The 19,631-nt window shown below is 46.0% G+C and overlaps 1 protein-coding gene across 1 annotated transcript in view; it reads left to right on the forward strand.

Moving 5' to 3' along the window:
• stra6 (signaling receptor and transporter of retinol STRA6) overlaps positions 1-19,631 on the forward strand; it is a 66,490-nt gene that overhangs the window by 21,469 nt on the left and 25,390 nt on the right. Inside the window, exons 4-7 of the mRNA XM_072282763.1 lie at positions 2,480-2,565; positions 12,162-12,301; positions 15,761-15,927; positions 18,363-18,488. Coding sequence (XP_072138864.1) covers positions 2,480-2,565; positions 12,162-12,301; positions 15,761-15,927; positions 18,363-18,488 — 519 coding nt within the window. The remainder of the gene's footprint in view (positions 1-2,479; positions 2,566-12,161; positions 12,302-15,760; positions 15,928-18,362; positions 18,489-19,631) is intronic.

Here is a 19,631-nt window from a genome sequence, read left to right on the forward strand (position 1 = left end):
GACTGTCCCTGATCAGACCATGATTCTCTAAGTGCCTATAGATCCTATCTCTAAGAATCTTTTCCAACAGCTTTCCCACCACAGACGTAAGGCTCACTGGTCTATAATTACCTGGACTATCCCTATTACCTTTTTTGAACAAGGGAACAACATTCGCCTCCCTCCAATCCTCCGGTACTATTCCCGTGGACAACGAGGACATAAAGATCCTAGCCAGAGGCTCAGCAATCTCTTCTCTCGCCTCGTGGAGCAGCCTGGGGAATATTCCGTCAGGCCCTGGGGACTTACCTGTCCTAATGTATTTTAACAACTCCAACACCTCCTTTCCCTTAATATCAGCATGCTCCAGAACATCAACCTCACCATCATCAAGTTCCCTCTCATTGGTGAACACCGAAGAGAAGTATTCATTGAGGACCTCGCTCTCTTCCACAGCCTCCAGGCACATCTTCTCACCTTTATCTCTAATCGGTCCTACCTTCACTCCTGTCATCCTTTTTTTCTTCACATAATCGAAGAATGCCTTGGGGTTTTCCTTTACCCTACTGCCAAGGTCTTCTCATGCCCCCTTCTTGCTCTTCACAGCCCCTTCTTAAGCTCCTTTCTTGCTTCCCTATATTCCTCAATAGACCCATCTGATCCCTGCTTCCTAAACCTCATGTATGCTGCCTTCTTCCACCTGACTAGATTTTCCACCTCACTTGTCACCCATGGTTCCTTCACCCTACCATCCTTTATCTTCCTCACCGGGACAAATCTATCCCTTACATCCCGCAAGAGATCTCTAAACATCGACCACGTGTCCATAGTACATTTCCCTGCAAAAACATCATCCCAATTCACACCTGCAAGTTCTAGCCTTATAGCCTCATAATTTGCCTTTTCCCCAATTAAAAATTTTCCTGTCCTCTTTGATTCTATCCTTTTCCATGATAATTATAAAGACCAGGGAGCGGTGGTCACTGTCCCCCAGATGCTCACCCACTGAGAGATCTGTGACCTGACCCGGTTCATTACCTAGTACTAGATCTAGTATGGCATTCCCCCTGGTCGGCTTGTCCACATACTGTGACAGGAATCTGTCCTGGACACACTTAACAAACTCTGCCCCATCTAAACCCTTGGAACTAATCAGGTGCCAATCAATATTAGGGAAGTGTTGCTGTGCTGAGGTGCTCTATGACTCTGACTGTAATATGGCAGTGATCTCCCATAGATAGGATGATAATGTCGACAATGACTGATATTCTGATCTCTTGATTTATTTGAGGTACAAATGCTGTGAGGTTGTATAAAACACAAGATGTGTTAGCGCTGTCACATGAACATTGAAACATCCATTGAAATGCCCTGTTTGTGTCAAATTAAGCTGGCGAGGATTGTGCCGGAGCTTCGCTGTGCTTCCGGTGGAGACATGGCATACCCACAACCTACTGATCCTAAACGTACATCTTTGAAATGCAGGAGGAATCTGGAGCAGCCACCGGAAACCCACGTGTTCGTAGAGGAGAATGTGCAAGCTCCTTACTGACAGTGGTGGGAATCGAACCCTGATCTCGCAGTTGGTGCTGTGAAGCCTTGTGCTACCATGCTGCCCTTGATGGTCACTTTGCCCCACACCGTCCATGCAGCCCCAGTACCTACCCATGTTTATCTCATTTATCAAGACCTTCCATGCCTTGTCAATTTCAAATGCTTGTCTAAGTACACTCTGCCTCCATCACCCCTTCAGGCAGTGTTTTCCAAATGCTTATAGCTTCCCCCTCTAAAGTATTCCCCCTTCACATTTTAAGCCCCATGTGCTCTGGTTATAGACACCTCCCAGGCCAACGGGAGGTGTGGGTTCCAGCATGGAATAGTGGCTGGTGCAGCGCTCTACAACACCAGCTTGAAAATCACTTCGGCTTCCATTCCTGACATTGTCTGTAAGAAGCTTCTACGATCTCTCTGTGACTGTGTGGATTTTCTCAGAGTGCTCCAGTTTCTCCCCTCATTTGAAAAGGAGGGGGTAAGGGTTAGTAAGTTGCCAACATACTATGTTGGAGCCGGAAGCATGAAGACACTTGTGGGTTTCTCTGGCAAATCCCCAGACTCTGGTCATTGACACAACTGATACATTTCAGTACGTTTCAATGTACCTAATTTTATAATAATCTAATCTTGCTGCCCTGTGGGTAATGTTACGGGGCAAGTGAGGAAGTCTTAATGTCTGAAAGGTGGTGTCTCTGATGCTGCATTTAGCTATTGCACCTTTTGCATTTTAGTTCAACGCGTAAAGTGGGACTCGAACCCACACCTTCCAATTGTTGGAAGACTGTGTGTGACCAGTGAGCCCCTGGCTGATTAGAGGGCCGAGTGGCCTCCTCCCAGTCTTGGTGTTTCAGATAATTGTTTGTCAGGATTGCAAAAGGTGTTCAGTTTCCAGTTGGTTTGGTAAGTAGGGACACAGTGAGTCCTTTACACAAATTCTCTCTTTCAGGTTCTGGTACTGGTGTTCCTGTCCCTGTTTGTCAAGCGGAGACGGCTGTGCAGGGACTGCTGCGCTGGAGTTCCGGGCCTGTTACAGTTAAGTTGCCACTTGAACCCTGGTTGAACTAAGCAGTCAAATTCCTGAGGTCAGAACCTTGACATTTAGTGTAGGTTCACCGCCTGCCCAGTACCCTGGGAGCACCAAGACCTCGTCACCTCAGTAATGTTTATGCAAGAAAGTTCCTTTTGATGCCTGATCAAAAGCACTGCCTGAATTCACTCTTAAACTTTTAACTCCTGACTTTAAACTAGAATCAGAATCGTGTTTATTATCACTGACATGAAATGTGTTTTTGCAGCAGTACAATGCAATACCAAATATACTGTAAATTATAAGAAATGTATAAAAAATTAAATTGTGTAAAGATACTGAGACAGTACTCATGAGTTTGGCCATTCAGAAAAATGGAGAGAAAATAACTGTTCCCAAAATATTGACTGTTCCTAAAATATTGACCCTTTCCAACATTTTGGTCCATGGCCACCTCTTGTGCCAAGGTGAGGCCACCCTCAGGATGGAGAATCAGCACGTTGTATTCCATCTGGGTAGCCTCCAATCTGATGGCATGAATATCGATTTCTCCTTCTGTTAAAAATATTTTCCCTCCCCGCCCCTCCTTTTATTCCCCACTCTGGACTCTTGCCTCTTCTCGCCTGCCTGTTGACTCCCCTGGGGTCCCTTCCTCCATCCCTTTCTCCTACACATCACTTCTTTCTCTCTAGTCCATTATCTATCCTTTCCACTTGGCTTCACTATCATCTTCTAGCTATCCTCCTTCCCCTCCTCTCCCCCTTTTTATTCTGGCATCTTCTCCCTCCCTTTCCCGTCCTGAAGAAGGATCTCTGTCTGAAAGGTTGACTGTTTATTCATTTCCAGAAAGGCTGCCTGACTCTACTGAGTTTCTTCAGCATTTTGTGTGTGTTGCGTAGGACTTCCTGCATCTGCACTCTTTCTCTTGTTTAACATTTATTGTGTGTATTCCCTCCGGTGTCTCCTTCCTGATGTTAGTATTGCGAAGAGGACATGTCCTGGGTAGTGGATTGGTCGGTTCCTTAATGAAGGATGCCACACTTTTTATTTGAGGCATCGCATTTTGAAGATGTCCTCGATGTTGGGGAGGCTGGTGTCCATGATAGAGCTGACTGAGTTTACAACCCTCTGCAGCTTTTTCCAAGCCCAGGTAGTGGCTCCTCCATGCCAAGTGATGATGCAACCACTCAGAATGCTCTCCATGGTACATCTGTAAACAATTTTCTAGAGTCTTGGATGACATGCCAAATTTCCTGAGATTCCAAGTGAAATATAGCCACTGGTGTGTCTTCAATAATTGCTTCAATATGTTGAGCTAAGAATAGACCTTCAGAGATGTTGATACCCAGGAACTCGAAACTGCTCATTCTTTCCGCTGCTGACACCTAGATGAGCGTTGGTGTGTGGTGTGGAGGTGTATCATCTCCCAAAGTATAGCTCAACTTTTTTCCTCATTATGCAAAGTCATATTTTGTTCCTCATTTGTGTGACCAGGCTTCAGTTCCAATTACTTTTTCTCCTGTCAGTGTCCTTTGAAAATCTCTCCTGTCCTCCCTCAGAAGTTTTAAATTCACTGAAGTAGGAGTTCTGCTGTTTTTGTTGTTTAACTAGGTTGATTGCAATTTAAGTATTGGGCCTCCATTGATGAGGGTCAGCGGCGGTTGTTGTGTCCTAGCTGTCTACGCAAGTTGGTGCACAGGCCGGGGTAGTACAGTGTGGAGAGCAAGCTGTTGCCCGTGCAATAGGCTCCCCCTCTTCGCGCAGCTGAAGATTCTAAAGGAACGGCAGAGACCGATACAGTTTGGCACCAGCTGCATCGCAGGAGTTGCCAGTCAGCATTGAACTTGATGTAGGACTGCCTTGGGGGCTCCAGCTCCACATTTCCCATCAGGGTTTACTCCCAAGCCTTCCCCCTGAGTGGGTATAGCTGCAAGGCAGCAGGGGTTTGAGGTTAGTTGTCCTTCTAGATGAGCTGTCAATCACGGCTGATAAGCCTCAACTGCCTGAAACGACTGGCTTTAAGATGCCAGTAACTGGCCTTTGCCCCTTCTTGTGTCAGTAGAAACAGTTCCAACAGGCTCAGTAGCTAAGCCACATGTGAAAGCCGGGACCTGGACAAGGTTGTCAGGGGCTATTTGACACACATGGGATTAGGAATATTTAATAGATAGTGAGAGCCTATCCCCAATTCTTTCTTTTCTCCCCACCCCCCTCAAATATGACAGCCTTAAGGAACCAACTTGAGCACGTGTGACTAAATTCCGTAATGATCCTTGCAACTGAAACTCATTCAGAGCACTCACTATTCAATAAGCTACGCAAGGCTTTTATTTCCTCCTTTTGTTCCCCTCAAATCTGCAGTTCTGTAACCACAAGTAGTATTTGGTCTGTCTAAGCTTCATTTTGTTGTGAAGTGCTTTATCCTGGCATCGAACTTTGGCATTCCAAAGGCTCCTTGGCAATTTGGATTTAAATGCTAGCCAGTGCCAAGTCAGGAGCACAAAGCACTGAGAGTGAGATTTTTTAAGGAGCTTAGACTTATTTGTGATATGTAAGAGGAGAAATTGCTGAGGGTGCGGACCAGTTCTGCCAGAACAGAGGGTGGTGGTGCCGGGGAACTACTTGAGAGAGATGCGGAGGTCTTTAAGGCCTTCTCGATGGGGAATAGGGACTGCACATCTATGGTGAAAGTGAGGCAGTTAGGGCCAAGGAATTGAAAGTTGTTGAGCTCGCTTGTGAAGTTCTGCAGGAGATAGGAAGGGACTGAACCAAGGGGGAAAGAATGGAGTTGAGGTATATAGACAAGAGTTCAGTGAAGAAGGAGCAGGCAGAGACAACTGGTCCTCTCAATTTTCCCTTCGGCTTCCCCCACTTTCTCCGTACTAGGATTAGCCATGGGCATCCACATGGGCTCTAGTTACGCCTGCCTTTTTGTTGGCTATGTGGAGCAGTCCATGTTCCACCCTTGCCTGGTAATGCTCCCTAACTCTACCTACACTAAATTGACCGATTGGTGCAGCTTCGTGCACCCACCTTGCGATTGTCAGTTTCATCATATCAACCTCCAACTTTGCTCTTAAATTCACTTTGTCCATTTCTGACACTTCCCTCCCCTTTCTTGCTATCTCTCGGTGTCCCCAACTCTGGAGACAAACTGTCCACTGACATCCGTTATAAACCTAACTATTTCCGTTGGCTTGCTTGACTATACCTCTTCCCACCCTGTCAACTGTGAAAATGCTATTCCCTTTTCTCAGCTTCTTCGTCTCTGCCACATCTGTTCTTGGGATGGGACTTTCCTTCCAGGTCATCTGAGATGTCGTCCTCCTCCTTTTGAAGAACGGGGTTTCCCTTCCTCCAACATTGATGCTGCTCTCACAGGTACTCATCCATTTCCCAGACATCCACGCTCAAACCATCTTCCCACCACCTTAGCAGGGATAGATTTCCTCTTGTCCTCACCCACTGCTCCACGAGCCTCCACATCCAACATATCCTCTGCAGCTCCCATTATCTTCAACAGGGATCCTACTGTCAAACACATCTTTGCCTTTCCACACCCCCCACCTCTGCTTTTTGCAAGGATCGATCGCTCCCTCCATGATTCCCTGGTCACTTCATCACTCCCCATAACCTCCCTCCAGCACTTATCCCCGCAAGTGACAGAAATGCTACACCTGCCCTTTCACCTCCTCCCTCACCTCCATTCAGGGCCCCAAACAATGAGACAAGCACTTTGCCTGCAAATCTGTAGGTCTGTCTATTGAACCTTATCCAATACAGTCTCCTCTATAATAGTGAGACCCAGTGTAAATTGGTGGGGGGGTGGGGGGAGGAGGCTGCTTTGTTGAGTACCTCTGCTCCATTTGTCAAAAACAGAATTTCCCAGTGACCAACCATCTCAATTCCTCTCCCCGTTCCCATTCAGACATGTTGGCCCATGTCCTCTTTTTGCTATGATAGGGCCCCTCTCAGGGTGGAGGAACAAGACCTCATATCCCATTTAGGTAGCCTCCAATGTGATGTCATGAACATCGATTTCTCCTAGTTTAAAAAAAATAAAAAGTTCCCTCCCCTTCCCTCTTCTATTCCCCTCCACTCTAGCCTCTTGCCTCTTCTCCTCACCTGCCTATCACCTTCCTTCTTCCCTTTCTCCCATTTTTCACTCCCCTTTCCTATTAGATTCTTTCCTCCTCAGACCTTTATCCTTTCCCTCCCACCTGGCTTCACCTATCACCTAGCTATCCTCCTTCCCCTCCATCCACCTTTTTATCTTCCCCCTTTCCAATCCTGAAGAAGGGTCTTGACTCGAAACATTGACTGTTTATTGTTACGTACTGCGTAACTGGGTTGCCAAACCAGCAGAAATGGATCACTCAGTTGGAGTCTGGATTACTAGAACTAAGAAAGTTTTATTAAAGAAACAAGCAACACAGTACTCTAATCAAAAGGATAATGAATGCAACAGTTCAACAATGATAAACACACATGTACACAGAATTAAGATAACAGGATCAATCAAGCTCTATCATTGTCTAGGGGTAAATGACCAGTTTAAAAGTAACGCAAAGTTCAGTTTAAGTTAGTTCAGTTCAGTTCGCAGTAATTGCTGCCGTGGCGATGGACTGTGGGGGGGGGGAGGGGGAGGAGAGAGAGAGCAAAAACGAATGAATATTCAGGGCTTCCACACAGACCTTCGCAGTCAGCTTTCGGACAAGTTCTTTGTGATGTCATCTGAGGTCACCGACCGTGACCCCTCCATTTCCAGATACGATCGTTTCCCTGTGCTGAACCTGGCACCCAGGCAAGGGTGGACACACACCAGGTTCCCGCCGATCGTGCCTTTCCACCCTGTGCGTTTATGGCCCGGTACTTCCCACCGACTTGTGAGAGACGCACCGCTTCCAGGGTCTTGTTACCTCGGGTGTTGTGTGTGTCCTTAGCGAGCCTGTCCCTTTTTATCCCCCTGCTGGGGTATCGCCTGTCCATCACTTCAAACAGTTCAGGGTTCAAGGGGGGAGCCACTCTTGCCAGCTCTCCTTCCTTCATTAACATCTCCACATGCTGCTCCATTGTTTTCCTTATCTCCCTCTCTCCTGAAGACAGGTGGCAGACCAACTGCTGATCCCACCGGTGCCAGCACAGGACAGCTACATCTTAATCTATGTGTATTCTTGTCACACTTCCCCCCGCTTTAAGGATTTTTACTGGGGGGGGGGTAAAAATTACAAACATGAATACATTATTTGATACACACACAAATATACATCTTTATCAGCTATTTGGCTAATACAGCGAGTTTGAAGTTGTTAACACCTTGACAGACAGTCAGCCATCACATTTTCTGTTCCTTTTATATGTGTTATTAATAATCCCTTAGACCAGGCTCCAACTTAGCAAACTTCATAGTGGCCAAAAACATTGATGAATTGTGATCAATGTAACCTCTCATTTGGTTTTGTCCCGGACCACAATAACAAGGGTTGTCCCATTCCGACTTAGTTTTCTCTCGCAAGGGCTTAGTAGGAGGGGGAGGGGTAGTAACCGCAGAGTTATTGCAAAACTTCCTACAGTACCCCACCATCTCCAAGAGCCTTCTGAGGGCCCTCTTGTCTGTCGGGGTTGGGAGGTCAGCGATAGCCTGCACTGTAGCTTGCATCGCTGCCAGCTGCCCCTGTGTCACCACAATTCCCAGGTAAGTGACCTTCGTGTGGCCGAACTCATTTTTTTCAAGGTTCACTATCAAGCTGGCTTCAGACAGCCGTATTAAATTGCCAATACACACCTCTGTGTTCGTCAGCCCTTTAGTCACTTTATTACTCATTCTATATGGCTGTTGCTCGCTAGGCTGACCTAGTGTAACAGACACCACCCAACGTCCCAGTTCTTTGCATCGCCTTGGGACAATCAAACACACGTGTGCGAGTCGTTTAATTACTTCTCCTAAAGAGTCGCTTTGTTCGGGGATTAAGGGAGAGACCTTATCAGCAGAGCTGGCCAAAACAATAGCCTTCTCCCATCTGGTCGATACCATACTCATCTTTTCAAAATGGTTTTTTTCTCTTATTAGGGGGACCCTAGCTTCATTGATTTCTGCGCTAACACCGACTAGATTTGTTAGCATATCAAAAGCCTGTGACCGTGTCAGTTCGCGTCGGCCATAATCAATAACATCCTTCCCCCTGGGCAGCCGGTAAACCACTTTCATGATTCCACCAACTGTTTCCTCCAGCACCGCAAAATGTCCACCGGGGGGTACCTTATGGGCCAGGTTAAAAATCTCATCCCCATAACTCTTTTGCACCACCCCCCATTCCTCATCTGCGGGTACGGTACTTGGTCTCCCTTTCTTCCTTAGCACTTCCTCCTCCACCAAAACCATCAGCCCCTCGTCTCGCTCCTGCGCCTGCATAAATTCTTTCCTGGCTAATGCTAATTCTGTCTCAGCTCCCTCACTACCTCTTGTTTCACTACACTCCTTCTTTTCACTTTCTACCCCCTTCTTGTACAAGGCTGGCAGAAACGCCTCAGCTAAATTTACTACCGCGGTCCCGTGATGAACCTGTGAGTCCATGGGCAGGGCCTCAATGCTGGCAGGCTGACCTGTCAATCTCACTGCTTCGAACACGATTCCCCCCGGTGACGTCATTACCGAGCAAGACTTCCACGCCTTTCATCGGTAATTCGGACCTCACCCCGATCGTGACTAGTCCAGAGACCAGGTTGCTTTGTAAGTGTACCTGGTGCAAAGGGACTGTCTCTGTCCCTTCTCCAATACCTTTGACCTTGACCTCCCCAGTCTGGGTCTCTGAGCTAAACTCTAATACACTCTTCAGTATTAGTGGCTGACACGCTCCCGTGTCTCTCCAGATCCGCACCGGAACTGGTTTTAACCCCTCCTTCACTGACACCAATCCAGCCAAGATAAACTTCTCGCGCCCTTCCTGAACTTTGGCAGACCTGTCCTTCCCTAGCGGTTCGTTTACCAGCTCGATACAGCCAGTCAAAATCGCCGTTTTTCCTTTTCCCGTCTCCTCCTTTGGGGCAAAGCACCTGGACACAAAGTGTCCGACTTTCCTGCAATTATAACAGACGACCCCAGGAGACTTCCTACCAGACTGCTCCCGGTCTACCTTATCCTTCTCTCTAGTCCCCGGCTTACTTTCTGACTTTTCCAGCGGACTCTCCCCGCCATCCTGACTACCCTTATGGTAGCCTTTACTCGGGGCAAACTTCATTTTATGCGTCAACGCATACTGATCTGCTAACTTAGCAGTTGCGGCTAACGTGGCTGCCTCTTTCTCATCTAGGTAGGGTCTCATACCCTCAGGGACACAACCTTTAAACTGCTCAATCAGGATCAGCTGCAGCACTCTGTCATAATCCCCCTCTACCCCCTTCGAGGCACACCAACGCTCACAATATGTCTGCATCTCATGGGCAAACTCTAAATACGTGCGGTCCCACTGCTTCCTCACATTCCGGAACCTCTGCCGGTATGCCTCCGGGACCAACTCATAAATCCTGAGTATGGCCTCTTTCACCACCTCATACCTCTGGGCATCTTCTGCGGACAAAGCTGAGTAAGCTTGTTGGGCTTTCCCTTTCAGTACACTCTGAAGCAAAACAGCCCACTTATCCCTCGGCCAGTCCTGACTTGTAGCAACTTTTTCGAAATGGAGAAAGTACCGATCCACGTCGGTATCGTCAAATGGGGGAACCAGCCTAACCTCCTGGGTCGCCCGGAACCCTCCACCTTGGTTCGGCACAAGCCCCTGCTCTGCCCTTAACCTTAACTTCTCCAATTCGAATTCCCTTTCCCTCTGTTTCTCCTCTCGCTCCAGCTGTGTGTGTGTGTGTGTGTGTGTCTCTCCCTCTCTCCCCCTCCCTCTCTCCCCCTCCCTCTCTCCCCCTCCCTCTCTCCCCCTCCCTCTCTCCCCCTCCCTCTCTCCCCCTCCCTCTCTCCCCCTCCCTCCCCCTTCTAACTGCTTCTCTTCGTGTTCTAACTGCCGTACCCGGAACTCGTTCTTCAAGCTGCACCTGTACCGCGTCTCCGGCAGGTTTTTCAATAGACACCACCTCCAGCTCGCCTTGGGGAAACACACCTTTAGATACATAGTGCTCTACAATAGCTCTGTGTATCTCCTCTCTCCTCATTGTCAACTTCCCCTTAGCAAGATTCAACCGTCTGGCCACAGCTACCAATTCCGATTTCCTGGCATCCTCTGATGCCTCCAAGGTCGGCGCCTTTATAATTTCCTCAGCCTCCATTTCTGCTGTTTGTCTTTTCTTTCTTTTGGGAATTTTGACCCAATCAATTTACTCTGTCCCAAATTTAGCGTTCAAAATCGCGGACGAGAACCCCACTTATGTTACATACCCCGTAACTGGGTTGCCAAACCAGCAGAAATGGATCACTCAGTTGGAGTCTGGATTACTAGAACTAAGAAAGTTTTATTAAAGAAACAAGCAACACAGTACTCTAATCAAAAGGATAATGAATGCAACAGTTCAGCAATGATAAACACACATGTACACAGAATTAAGATAACAGGATCAATCAAGCTCTATTGTTGTCTAGGGGTAAATGACCAGTTTCAAAGTAACGCAAAGTTCAGTTTAAGTTAGTTCAGTTCAGTTTGCAGTAATCGCTGCCGTGGCGATAGACAGTGGGGGGGGGGGGGGGGAGGAGAGACCAAAAACAAATGAATATTCAGGGCTTCCAGACACGGACCTTCGCAGTCAGCTTTCGGACGAGTTCTTTGTGATGTCATCTGAGGTCACCGACCGTGACCCCTCCGTTTCCAGATACGATCATTTCCCTGCGCTGAACCTGGCACCCAGGCAAGGGTGGACACACACCAGGTTCCCGCCGATCGTGCCTTTCCACCCTGTGCGTTTGTGGCCCGGTACTTCCCACCGACTTGTGAGAGACGCACCGCTTCCAGGGTCTTGTTACCTCGGGTGTTGTGTGTGTCCTTAGCGAACCTGTCCCTTTTTATCCCCCTGCTGGGGTATCGCCTGTCCATCACTTCAAACAGTTCAGGGTTCAAAGGGGGAGCTGCTCTTGCCAGCTCTCTTTCCTTCATTAACATCTCCACATGCTGCTCCATTGTTTTCCTTATCTCCCTCTCTCCTGAAGACAGGTGGCAGACCAACTACTGATCCCATCGGTGCCAGCACAGGACAGCTACATCTTAATCTATGTGTATTCTTGTCACATTATTCATTTCCATAGATGCTGCCTGACCTGCTGAGTTCCTCTAGCATTTTGTGTGTGTGTGGCAACAAATTTCATTGAATTTTTATTTTATTTTAGAAGTTTTGTTTTTATTGAGTTCCTGCTTTGTTCAGTGCTTGTTTGGGACTTCGCCAATAGTGACTTGATACCTGTAAATGCAAAAATAATTCTTAAATATCTATCTATTTGAAATGGAGTTCCATTTATTTCTTCAACAAATTTCCTTGCCAATCACACAACTGTACTTCAAAAATGGTCCAAGTGCAAATATTTGATCGGAGTATCGCGTATACAGAAGGAATACATTAGTCAATGTTATTTCTACTTCATTCTAATTTGGGCCATATGCTGCATTTTCAGTCCAGCTGGTTTCCTTGAAAGTGACTGCCACCGAGGCATTGCTGCTGCTGTGTTTGGGGTGCTCTTCTCCTCCCTGTGTGTTGTCGTCATTGATAGCAATCCTTTACCCATTGGCCTGGACTTCTCCAAGGACACCAAAGGTAAGTGAGCAAAATTTGTCTCCACCCTCCTCCCAAAGTGCGGAAACTCCTTCCAGCAAAGAATCAGAAAACTATGCACTGAAGGTTACCTTTATAATTTTGAGATCATGTATAGAGGACTGACAGATGAAATGAGCAACGTCTGCAATAAATCAAAAATTGATGACATAATGTTAATTTTTTTCTCATTCCACAGATGTTGACCAGCTTGCTAAGTATTCCCACCATCCTGTTTTTTTTTAAATTTCTGGTTAACCAACATTTGCAATGTTGCTAAGTAATCTCTCAGATTGCGGTGATCTTTTGGTGATCCAGGTGTTAATTTCATGTATTCCAATTTGTGAAATGACTGGTGAACTGAGCATTATCCTACGTAGCTTTGCAAGCCAGCAATTCGTTTAACTGCACCCTGATGCAGAGATCTAGTCCTTGCAAAGTAACGTTCATCATTGAAATCAAAGTACTGGATGGGCAATAGTCCTGACCATGATCATTTCAAAATATTTGCACGAGACTGCATCTTCTGCCCTTCAGGCAATTGATTTATATTTCTCTATGCGACTAGACAGATTCAGATTTTATTTTGAAAATGAGCAGTTTGAAATCTGTATTGGGTCACTTCCTGTGCAGTCAGGAAATATTAAGTAGGAAAACACATTAGCTGACAGAAGGCCAGAGGTTTATGTTGGGCGCTAAAGAAGCTCCTATCTAAAGCCATCCTGTTGTTTCCCCAACAGAAGCATTGCTTTTTTTTCATTCCTTGTTTACTATGCCATGCCATTGAGTCTACGATAAAACCAAGGAGATGGAACACTATATGTTGACCCTCTTGTCATATTTGAATGGATTTTGTCTAGTTGATGTTACAATTCCTCAGCAAGGGAAGTACGCTGCAGATTCTGTGGAGAGAAACGGGCATTCGACGTTTCAGGTCCATCAGACATGGCAGCAGAATTAGCCCATTCGGTCCATCGAATGCTCTGCCATTTGATCATGGCTGGTTTGTTTTCCCTCTCAGCCGCATTCTCATGCCCTCTCCCCGTGACCTATAACACCCCTATTAATCAAGAACCGATCAACATCCGCTTTAAATGCACCCAATGACTTCATCTCTACAGCCGTCTGTGGCAATGAATTCCACAGATTCACCACCCTTTGGTTAAAGAAATTCCTCCACCTTTCTGTTCTAAAGGGACATCTTCTATTCTGAGGCCGTGGTCTCTGGTTCTAGATTTCCCACAGTAGGAAACATCCAATCTGTCTGGGTCTGGCATGTTGACTGTTCATTTTCCTGCCAATGCTTCCCGACCCACTGAGTTCCTTTGGTGCTTTGTGTGTTAATTCAATTTGTAGATTAAACTAGTTTTGACTCTAACATTATGAAATAGAATTTATCATATGATAAATGGCATAAAGGCCAAGTTTTAATCGAGAAGTCTATAGAGTTTCAGTGCTTATCTCCAGAGATAAGAATGCAAAACCAACTACTGCCAGGAAATTATAAATCAATTTTATTTTTGAGGGAAAAAAAAATTAGTTATACACTTATTTCCAAGTACATCATCCACATTATGTGCCATGTCATATGACGTGGACAATTATGATCATTCCATGACCATGATGGTTCTTGGCAATTTTTTTCTACAAAAGTGGTTTGCCATTGCCTTCTGGGCAGTGTCTTTACAAGATGGGTGATCCTAGCAGTTATCAATACTCCAGGGATTGCCTAGTGTCAGTGGTCGCATAACCAGGACATGCGATATGCACCAGCTGCTCGTACGACCATCCAGCACCTGCTCCAGTGGCTTCACGTGACCCTTATCGGGGAGGGGGTGTGGGAAGAGCATGTCAGCAGTTGCTACACCTTTCCCCAAGGGTGACCCTGCAAGCCAGCAGAGGAAAGGAGTGCCTTGCACCTCCCTTTGGTAGATTGGCATCTCCACCCCGCCATCATTGCTGGCACAGCACATGCTGCTTGCAAAACGTATTGCTTTTCTTTTTTAAAAAAAACACTTTGGTTCTGTCCTTCTGGTGCATTTGAGATTCTAAGACCGCAGCAGTGTGGTTGGTGCTTCAACACTGGAATGATTATGTAACCTTACATGTCAGTGTCAAAATAAGACAACTGCATTGTCCCTGAAAGCTTCACAGATTGCAGCAGCTCGGGTGGCTGTCCTTAATGGAGTTTTGGGATCATCGATGGCCCACTAACACCCAGAACTTGTGTGAATAATTAAAGATTTAGTATCATTATCCTGTATGATGTGGAATTTTTGTGGGAGCAGCATGGTGCAAAGATATAAAATGATTATAAATTATAAAACAGTGCAATAAAAAGGGAATAAATAGGTGGTGTTCATGGACCATTCAGAAATCTGACGATAGAGGGGAAGAAGCTTCCTGAACTGTTGTGAGTCTTCAAGCTCCTGATGGTAACAAGAATAGGATGTGTCCTGGATGAGGAGGGTCATTGGTGACGGATGGGGGCTTCCTGAGGCACCATCTTTTGAAGATGTCTTTGATACTGGGGAGGGTGTGTGCATGATGGAGCTGCTGAGTCTATGACCCTCAGCTGCCTCTGGCACTGGCGGTTCCATACCAGGCTATGATGCAACCAGTCACAACACTCTCCACCTTCCATCTACAGAAGCTTGTAGGAGATGTTTCTCTTGGAGATAAAACTTGCAACAGGCCCTTCGAGCCCTACAAGCCTTACTGCCCAGCTACCCTTCTATTTAACACTAGCCCTATCACAGGACAACTTGCAATGACCTACCAGCTACTACATCTTTGGACCATGGGAGGAAACTGGAGCAGCTGATGGAAATCCACACGGTTACGGGGAGAATGTACATGCAAACTCCTTACAGCTGGCACCAGAATTGAACGCTGCACTCCAGAACACCCTGAGCAGTAATATAAATTACAAGATAAAGAGTCCCTAAAGTGAGACCGTCGGTTGTAGAAACACCAGAAGTAGAATGTGTAGTTATCCCTTTTTGTTCAAAAGCCTGTTGGCTGAGGGGTGGTAACTGTTCTTGAACCCGGTGATGTGAGTCCTGAGGCTCTTGTACCTTCTGCCTGATGGCAGCAGTGAGAAAAGAGCATGGCCTGGGTCATAAGAATGTTTGATGGACGCTGCTTTTCTATGGCAGCATTTCATGTAGAAGTCCTCGAAGTCTGGGAGGGATTTTTTGAGATGTACCAGGGCGAATCCAGTTCCTTTTATAGGATTATTTTGTAGGGATATTCTGAATATTCCTGAAGAATCTCAGCCAAAAATGTCAACTGTTTACTCTTTTCCATAGATGCTGCCCGACCTGTTGAGTTCCTCCAGTGTTTTTTTTTTTGTGTGTTGCTTTGGATTTCCAGCATCTGCAGATTTTCTGGTGTTTGTAACTATTATCTCTGTTGGGTACACTGCTGTAACGGGTTGTGCTCTCTTATATTCCCCCACAGAATACTTGAAGATTGCTGCATTGCTTTACTACCTTGCTCTGTACTACCCTCTCCTTGCTTGTGCCACAGTAAAAAACAAAGCAGGTTACCTTCTTGGAAGCCTCCTGTCCTGGCTGCACTGTGGCGTTCTCACCTGGCAGAAATTCGAATGCCCTTTATCGGCAGAGGTAATTATTTATGCTTATGCAACCTTCTTAAGTTTAAATTGGGGATTTTGCTTCAGCCCTAAGGAGTGCATGAACAGTATGACTGTTGTTGCAGCTCGAAAGTGATTTATACTAAAACCAGGACAATAGTCCTTTTCTCTTTGTTATATGAAGTAGTAATCCATTTGGCTTCAGTGCTGAGAACCAGCAAGGAGAATACATCTCCTCCTGCTTGACTTGGTTTTCATAAAATGCTGACTGAATTCTTGTTCAGATAGTTGTTTGCATGATGTAACAAGGGTTGCTGTATTCTGGCTCAACCTTCAGCATTTCTGTAGCTGCCTTTGCATCCTTTCCGCAGTTTTCTAAAACTTAACCCAGCGGATAAGTTACTGTTAAGAGTGACACTGTGATGCAGTAAACACCCCTGCCTCTTTGTACACAGCAAGCTCCCACAAATGATGTGTGACAATGACCTTTCAATAAATGTTTAGACCTTTCAGGAAAACTTCACTGCGAAGGAAGATGAGAGATGACTCGATAAGAGATGTACAAGATGATAAGAGGCATTGATAGGGTGGACAGTCAGAGACTTTTCCTAGGGTAGAAATGGCTAATACAAGGGGGCATAATTTTTAAGTAATTGGAGGAGAGTATAGGGGTGATGTCAGATGTGTTTTCACCCAGAGAGTGGTGGGTGCATGGAACTCCCTGCCAGGGGTGGTGGTAGAGACAGATGTATTAGGGGCATTTCAGAGGCTCTTAGACAGGTACATGGATGATAGAAAAATGGAGGGAAAGGTTAGATTGATCTTGGAGTAGGTTAAAAGGTTATCACAACATCATTGGTCAAAGGGTCTGATACTGTTCTAGGTTCTTTGAAATGTGCCATGGGATCTTTGAAATTAGCATGAGCCTTGGATGGAGTAGCCAGCGGCTACCTTTTTCCCGTGGGGTTAAAATGTCTAACAAAAGAGGGGAATGCATTTAAGTTGAGTAGGAGAAAGTTGAAAGGAGATGAGTGGGCCAAGTTGTTTTCTTTTAAAACATGGTGGATGCCTCAAATGGTGAAATGCCTGCTTCGCTGCCGCTGCTACTGTGTGATCGAAATCTCTGGAGGGGAAGGCCACGAGTCCTTGGCTTTGCCTGTTGCTTGGCGGCCAGGGCCAGGGTCGAAGTGCTCGGCAGAGATGGTGCTCAGTGTCGGAGGCCTGGTCAGAGGCTCGAAGTTTTCGGACAGACTCAGAGTCGGGCTGTGGTCGGGTGCTTCCAGGATGCTGCGTCGGCAAGTTTGCGGCTCTGGAAGCTCATGGTAGGGAGAGTTTCTCCCTTCTACCGTCTGTGTGAGATGATGGGCTATTGGGACTTTGAGATTTTTTTTACCATGCCCATGGTTTGCTCTTATCAAATTACGGTATTGCTTTGCACTGTTGTAACTATATGTTATAATTACGTGTTTTTTGTCAGTTTTAGTCTTGGTCTGTCTTGTGTTTCTGTGATATCATACCGGAGGAACATTGTATCATTTTTTAATGCATGCATTTCTAAATGACAATAAACGAGGACTGAGTGTCCTCATAATCTAATCTAATCTTAAAAAAAAAAAAAAAAATGTGCTGCCAGGCTTTTGGGTAGGCAGCTGCATATGCAGAGAATGGTGGCTGTGGACTATATGTAGGCAGATGGGATTGGATGTCATTAGTTTAATTCAGCACAAACATTGGGGGCTGAGGGGCTGACCTGTGCTGTACTGTTCTGTTCTGTGCTTTGCATCTACATGAAGAAACAGGATTTTGAGTTGCATTGCTGCTAGAGTTATAGTTGCCTCCAAAGACGGCAAAATTAGTTTGACCCTCCTAAAGCCACACTCAGTGCTGCTGCCTTTCTGCGTGACCGAAGTCCCAGGGTATGATCACGATGACCTGGTCTGTTCTCTTTATTTGATTCAGAATCTGGTTTAATGTCATTGGCGTATGCCTTGAAATTTGTTTTGTGGTAGCAGTACAGTGCAAGGCATAAAGTAAATATATAATGCCATAAATTGAAATGTATTTATTGCAAAAATAGTGAGGTAGTGGTTCGTGAACCCTTCAGAAATCTGATGGAGAGTGAATGTGCCTCTTCAGGCTCCTGTACCCTTCTCCCTGATGATAGTAATGAGAAGGGTGCGTGTCCTGGATGGTGAGTGTCCTTAATGATGGATGCTGCCTTTTTGAGACATCGCCTTTTGAAGACGTCTTCAGTGTGGGGAAGCTAGTTCCTCTTCTGAAGCTGGCCGAGTTTACAACCTTCTGCAGCTTTTTCCAATCCAGTGATCTGATTGATCGTTTCTGGATATCAGGGGATTCGTCGATTAGAAATGATGAGTTCTGTGAAACAAAGTCAGAAGTTTGTGCACTTTGCAACTAATTCAGGTACTGAATCTTTTTACCTATTTGTTTGCCTTTGCAATCCAGGTCTATAAATACTATTCCTTGCTGCGAAGCCTCCCCCAACTCCTATGCCTCGTGTTTCTAAGCATCATATACCCTGTCTTGCTTATGAGGAATGGCAAGACCTCAGGAAATCTGACCTCGCACTTGGTGAGTGCCTGCATTTCAGAGGGCAGTGTGGGGATTGGTTGGGGACTTGCCATCAAGTGGTTATCTTTCTGGCCAATTTAAAAAATTATTTGAAAAGAAGCAACCAGCTATGGGAATGGGGGTCTATCACTACCAAACAAATGAATAGAAGGGTTTGTAAGTCCATGAGAAGAAGAAAAATACTTTTTTGGACTTGGAGTTTGGGCCTTGCTGCTGGAAAGGATGGCAGAGGAAGAAGCTGTAATCATGTCTAAATGCTGCGGTGGAAGGTGAGATGAGTTCCTTATTCCTCATTGACCTGGTTGGCAAGCAGGGTAAAATAGCACTTGTCATACATTGTGATAAAGTCAAGAAACTATCATACTCGCATGCTGGCAGGTAATATTGGTCACCAGGAATTGCAAGTCCATCTTAGTCTCAGCCAGTCATTGTGCTTTCCTGAGTCTTGACAGACCATTAGATCAGGAGTTACCAACCGTCTTTATGCCATGGACCTCTACCATTAACAGAGGGGTCAATGGACCTCGGGTTGGGAACCCCTGCATTAGATCAATCTTCCTGTTGAGTAGTCAATAGTTTTGTTGCTTGCATGCTCACCCAGGTCTTGTAAGTTTTCTCTTTTCAACAATGATGTTGCCTTGACTTGAGGACCTGAGTCCCAGTGGTAGGTTGAATAAGTTAGGGGTTGTCCAAATGTAGAGTGAAATGCATTGTTTATGTTAACAACCAATACACCCTAGGGTGTGCTGGGGGCAGCCGGCAAGTGTCACCACACATTCTGGAACCAACATAACATGCCCACACACACACAGAAGCGCAATGCAGATCATATCAAGCAAAAAATAACCAAAACAAGCCCCAACCCTCCCTCCCTCCCACCCACCCACATACGCAGTCCTTTAACCTCAGGGCAGGCCTCCAGCAGGCACTGACACAGGCCTGCGGCCACCGAGCTTCAATATTGGTAGAGTTGTACCACGTTGAGGGGTGTAGGGTAGGGTGAATGCATGTAAACTTTTCCCTTCAGCTTGGGTGAGACTAGAATTAGAGGTCATGGGTTTAGGGTGAAAGGTAAAATATTAAGGGGAACCCGAGGGGGAACTTCATTCAGTGGGTGGTGTCAGTGCAGAACGAGCTGTCAAC

Source organism: Mobula birostris, chromosome 18 (genome assembly GCF_030028105.1).
Source record: "Mobula birostris isolate sMobBir1 chromosome 18, sMobBir1.hap1, whole genome shotgun sequence".
NCBI lineage: Eukaryota > Metazoa > Chordata > Chondrichthyes > Myliobatiformes > Myliobatidae > Mobula > Mobula birostris.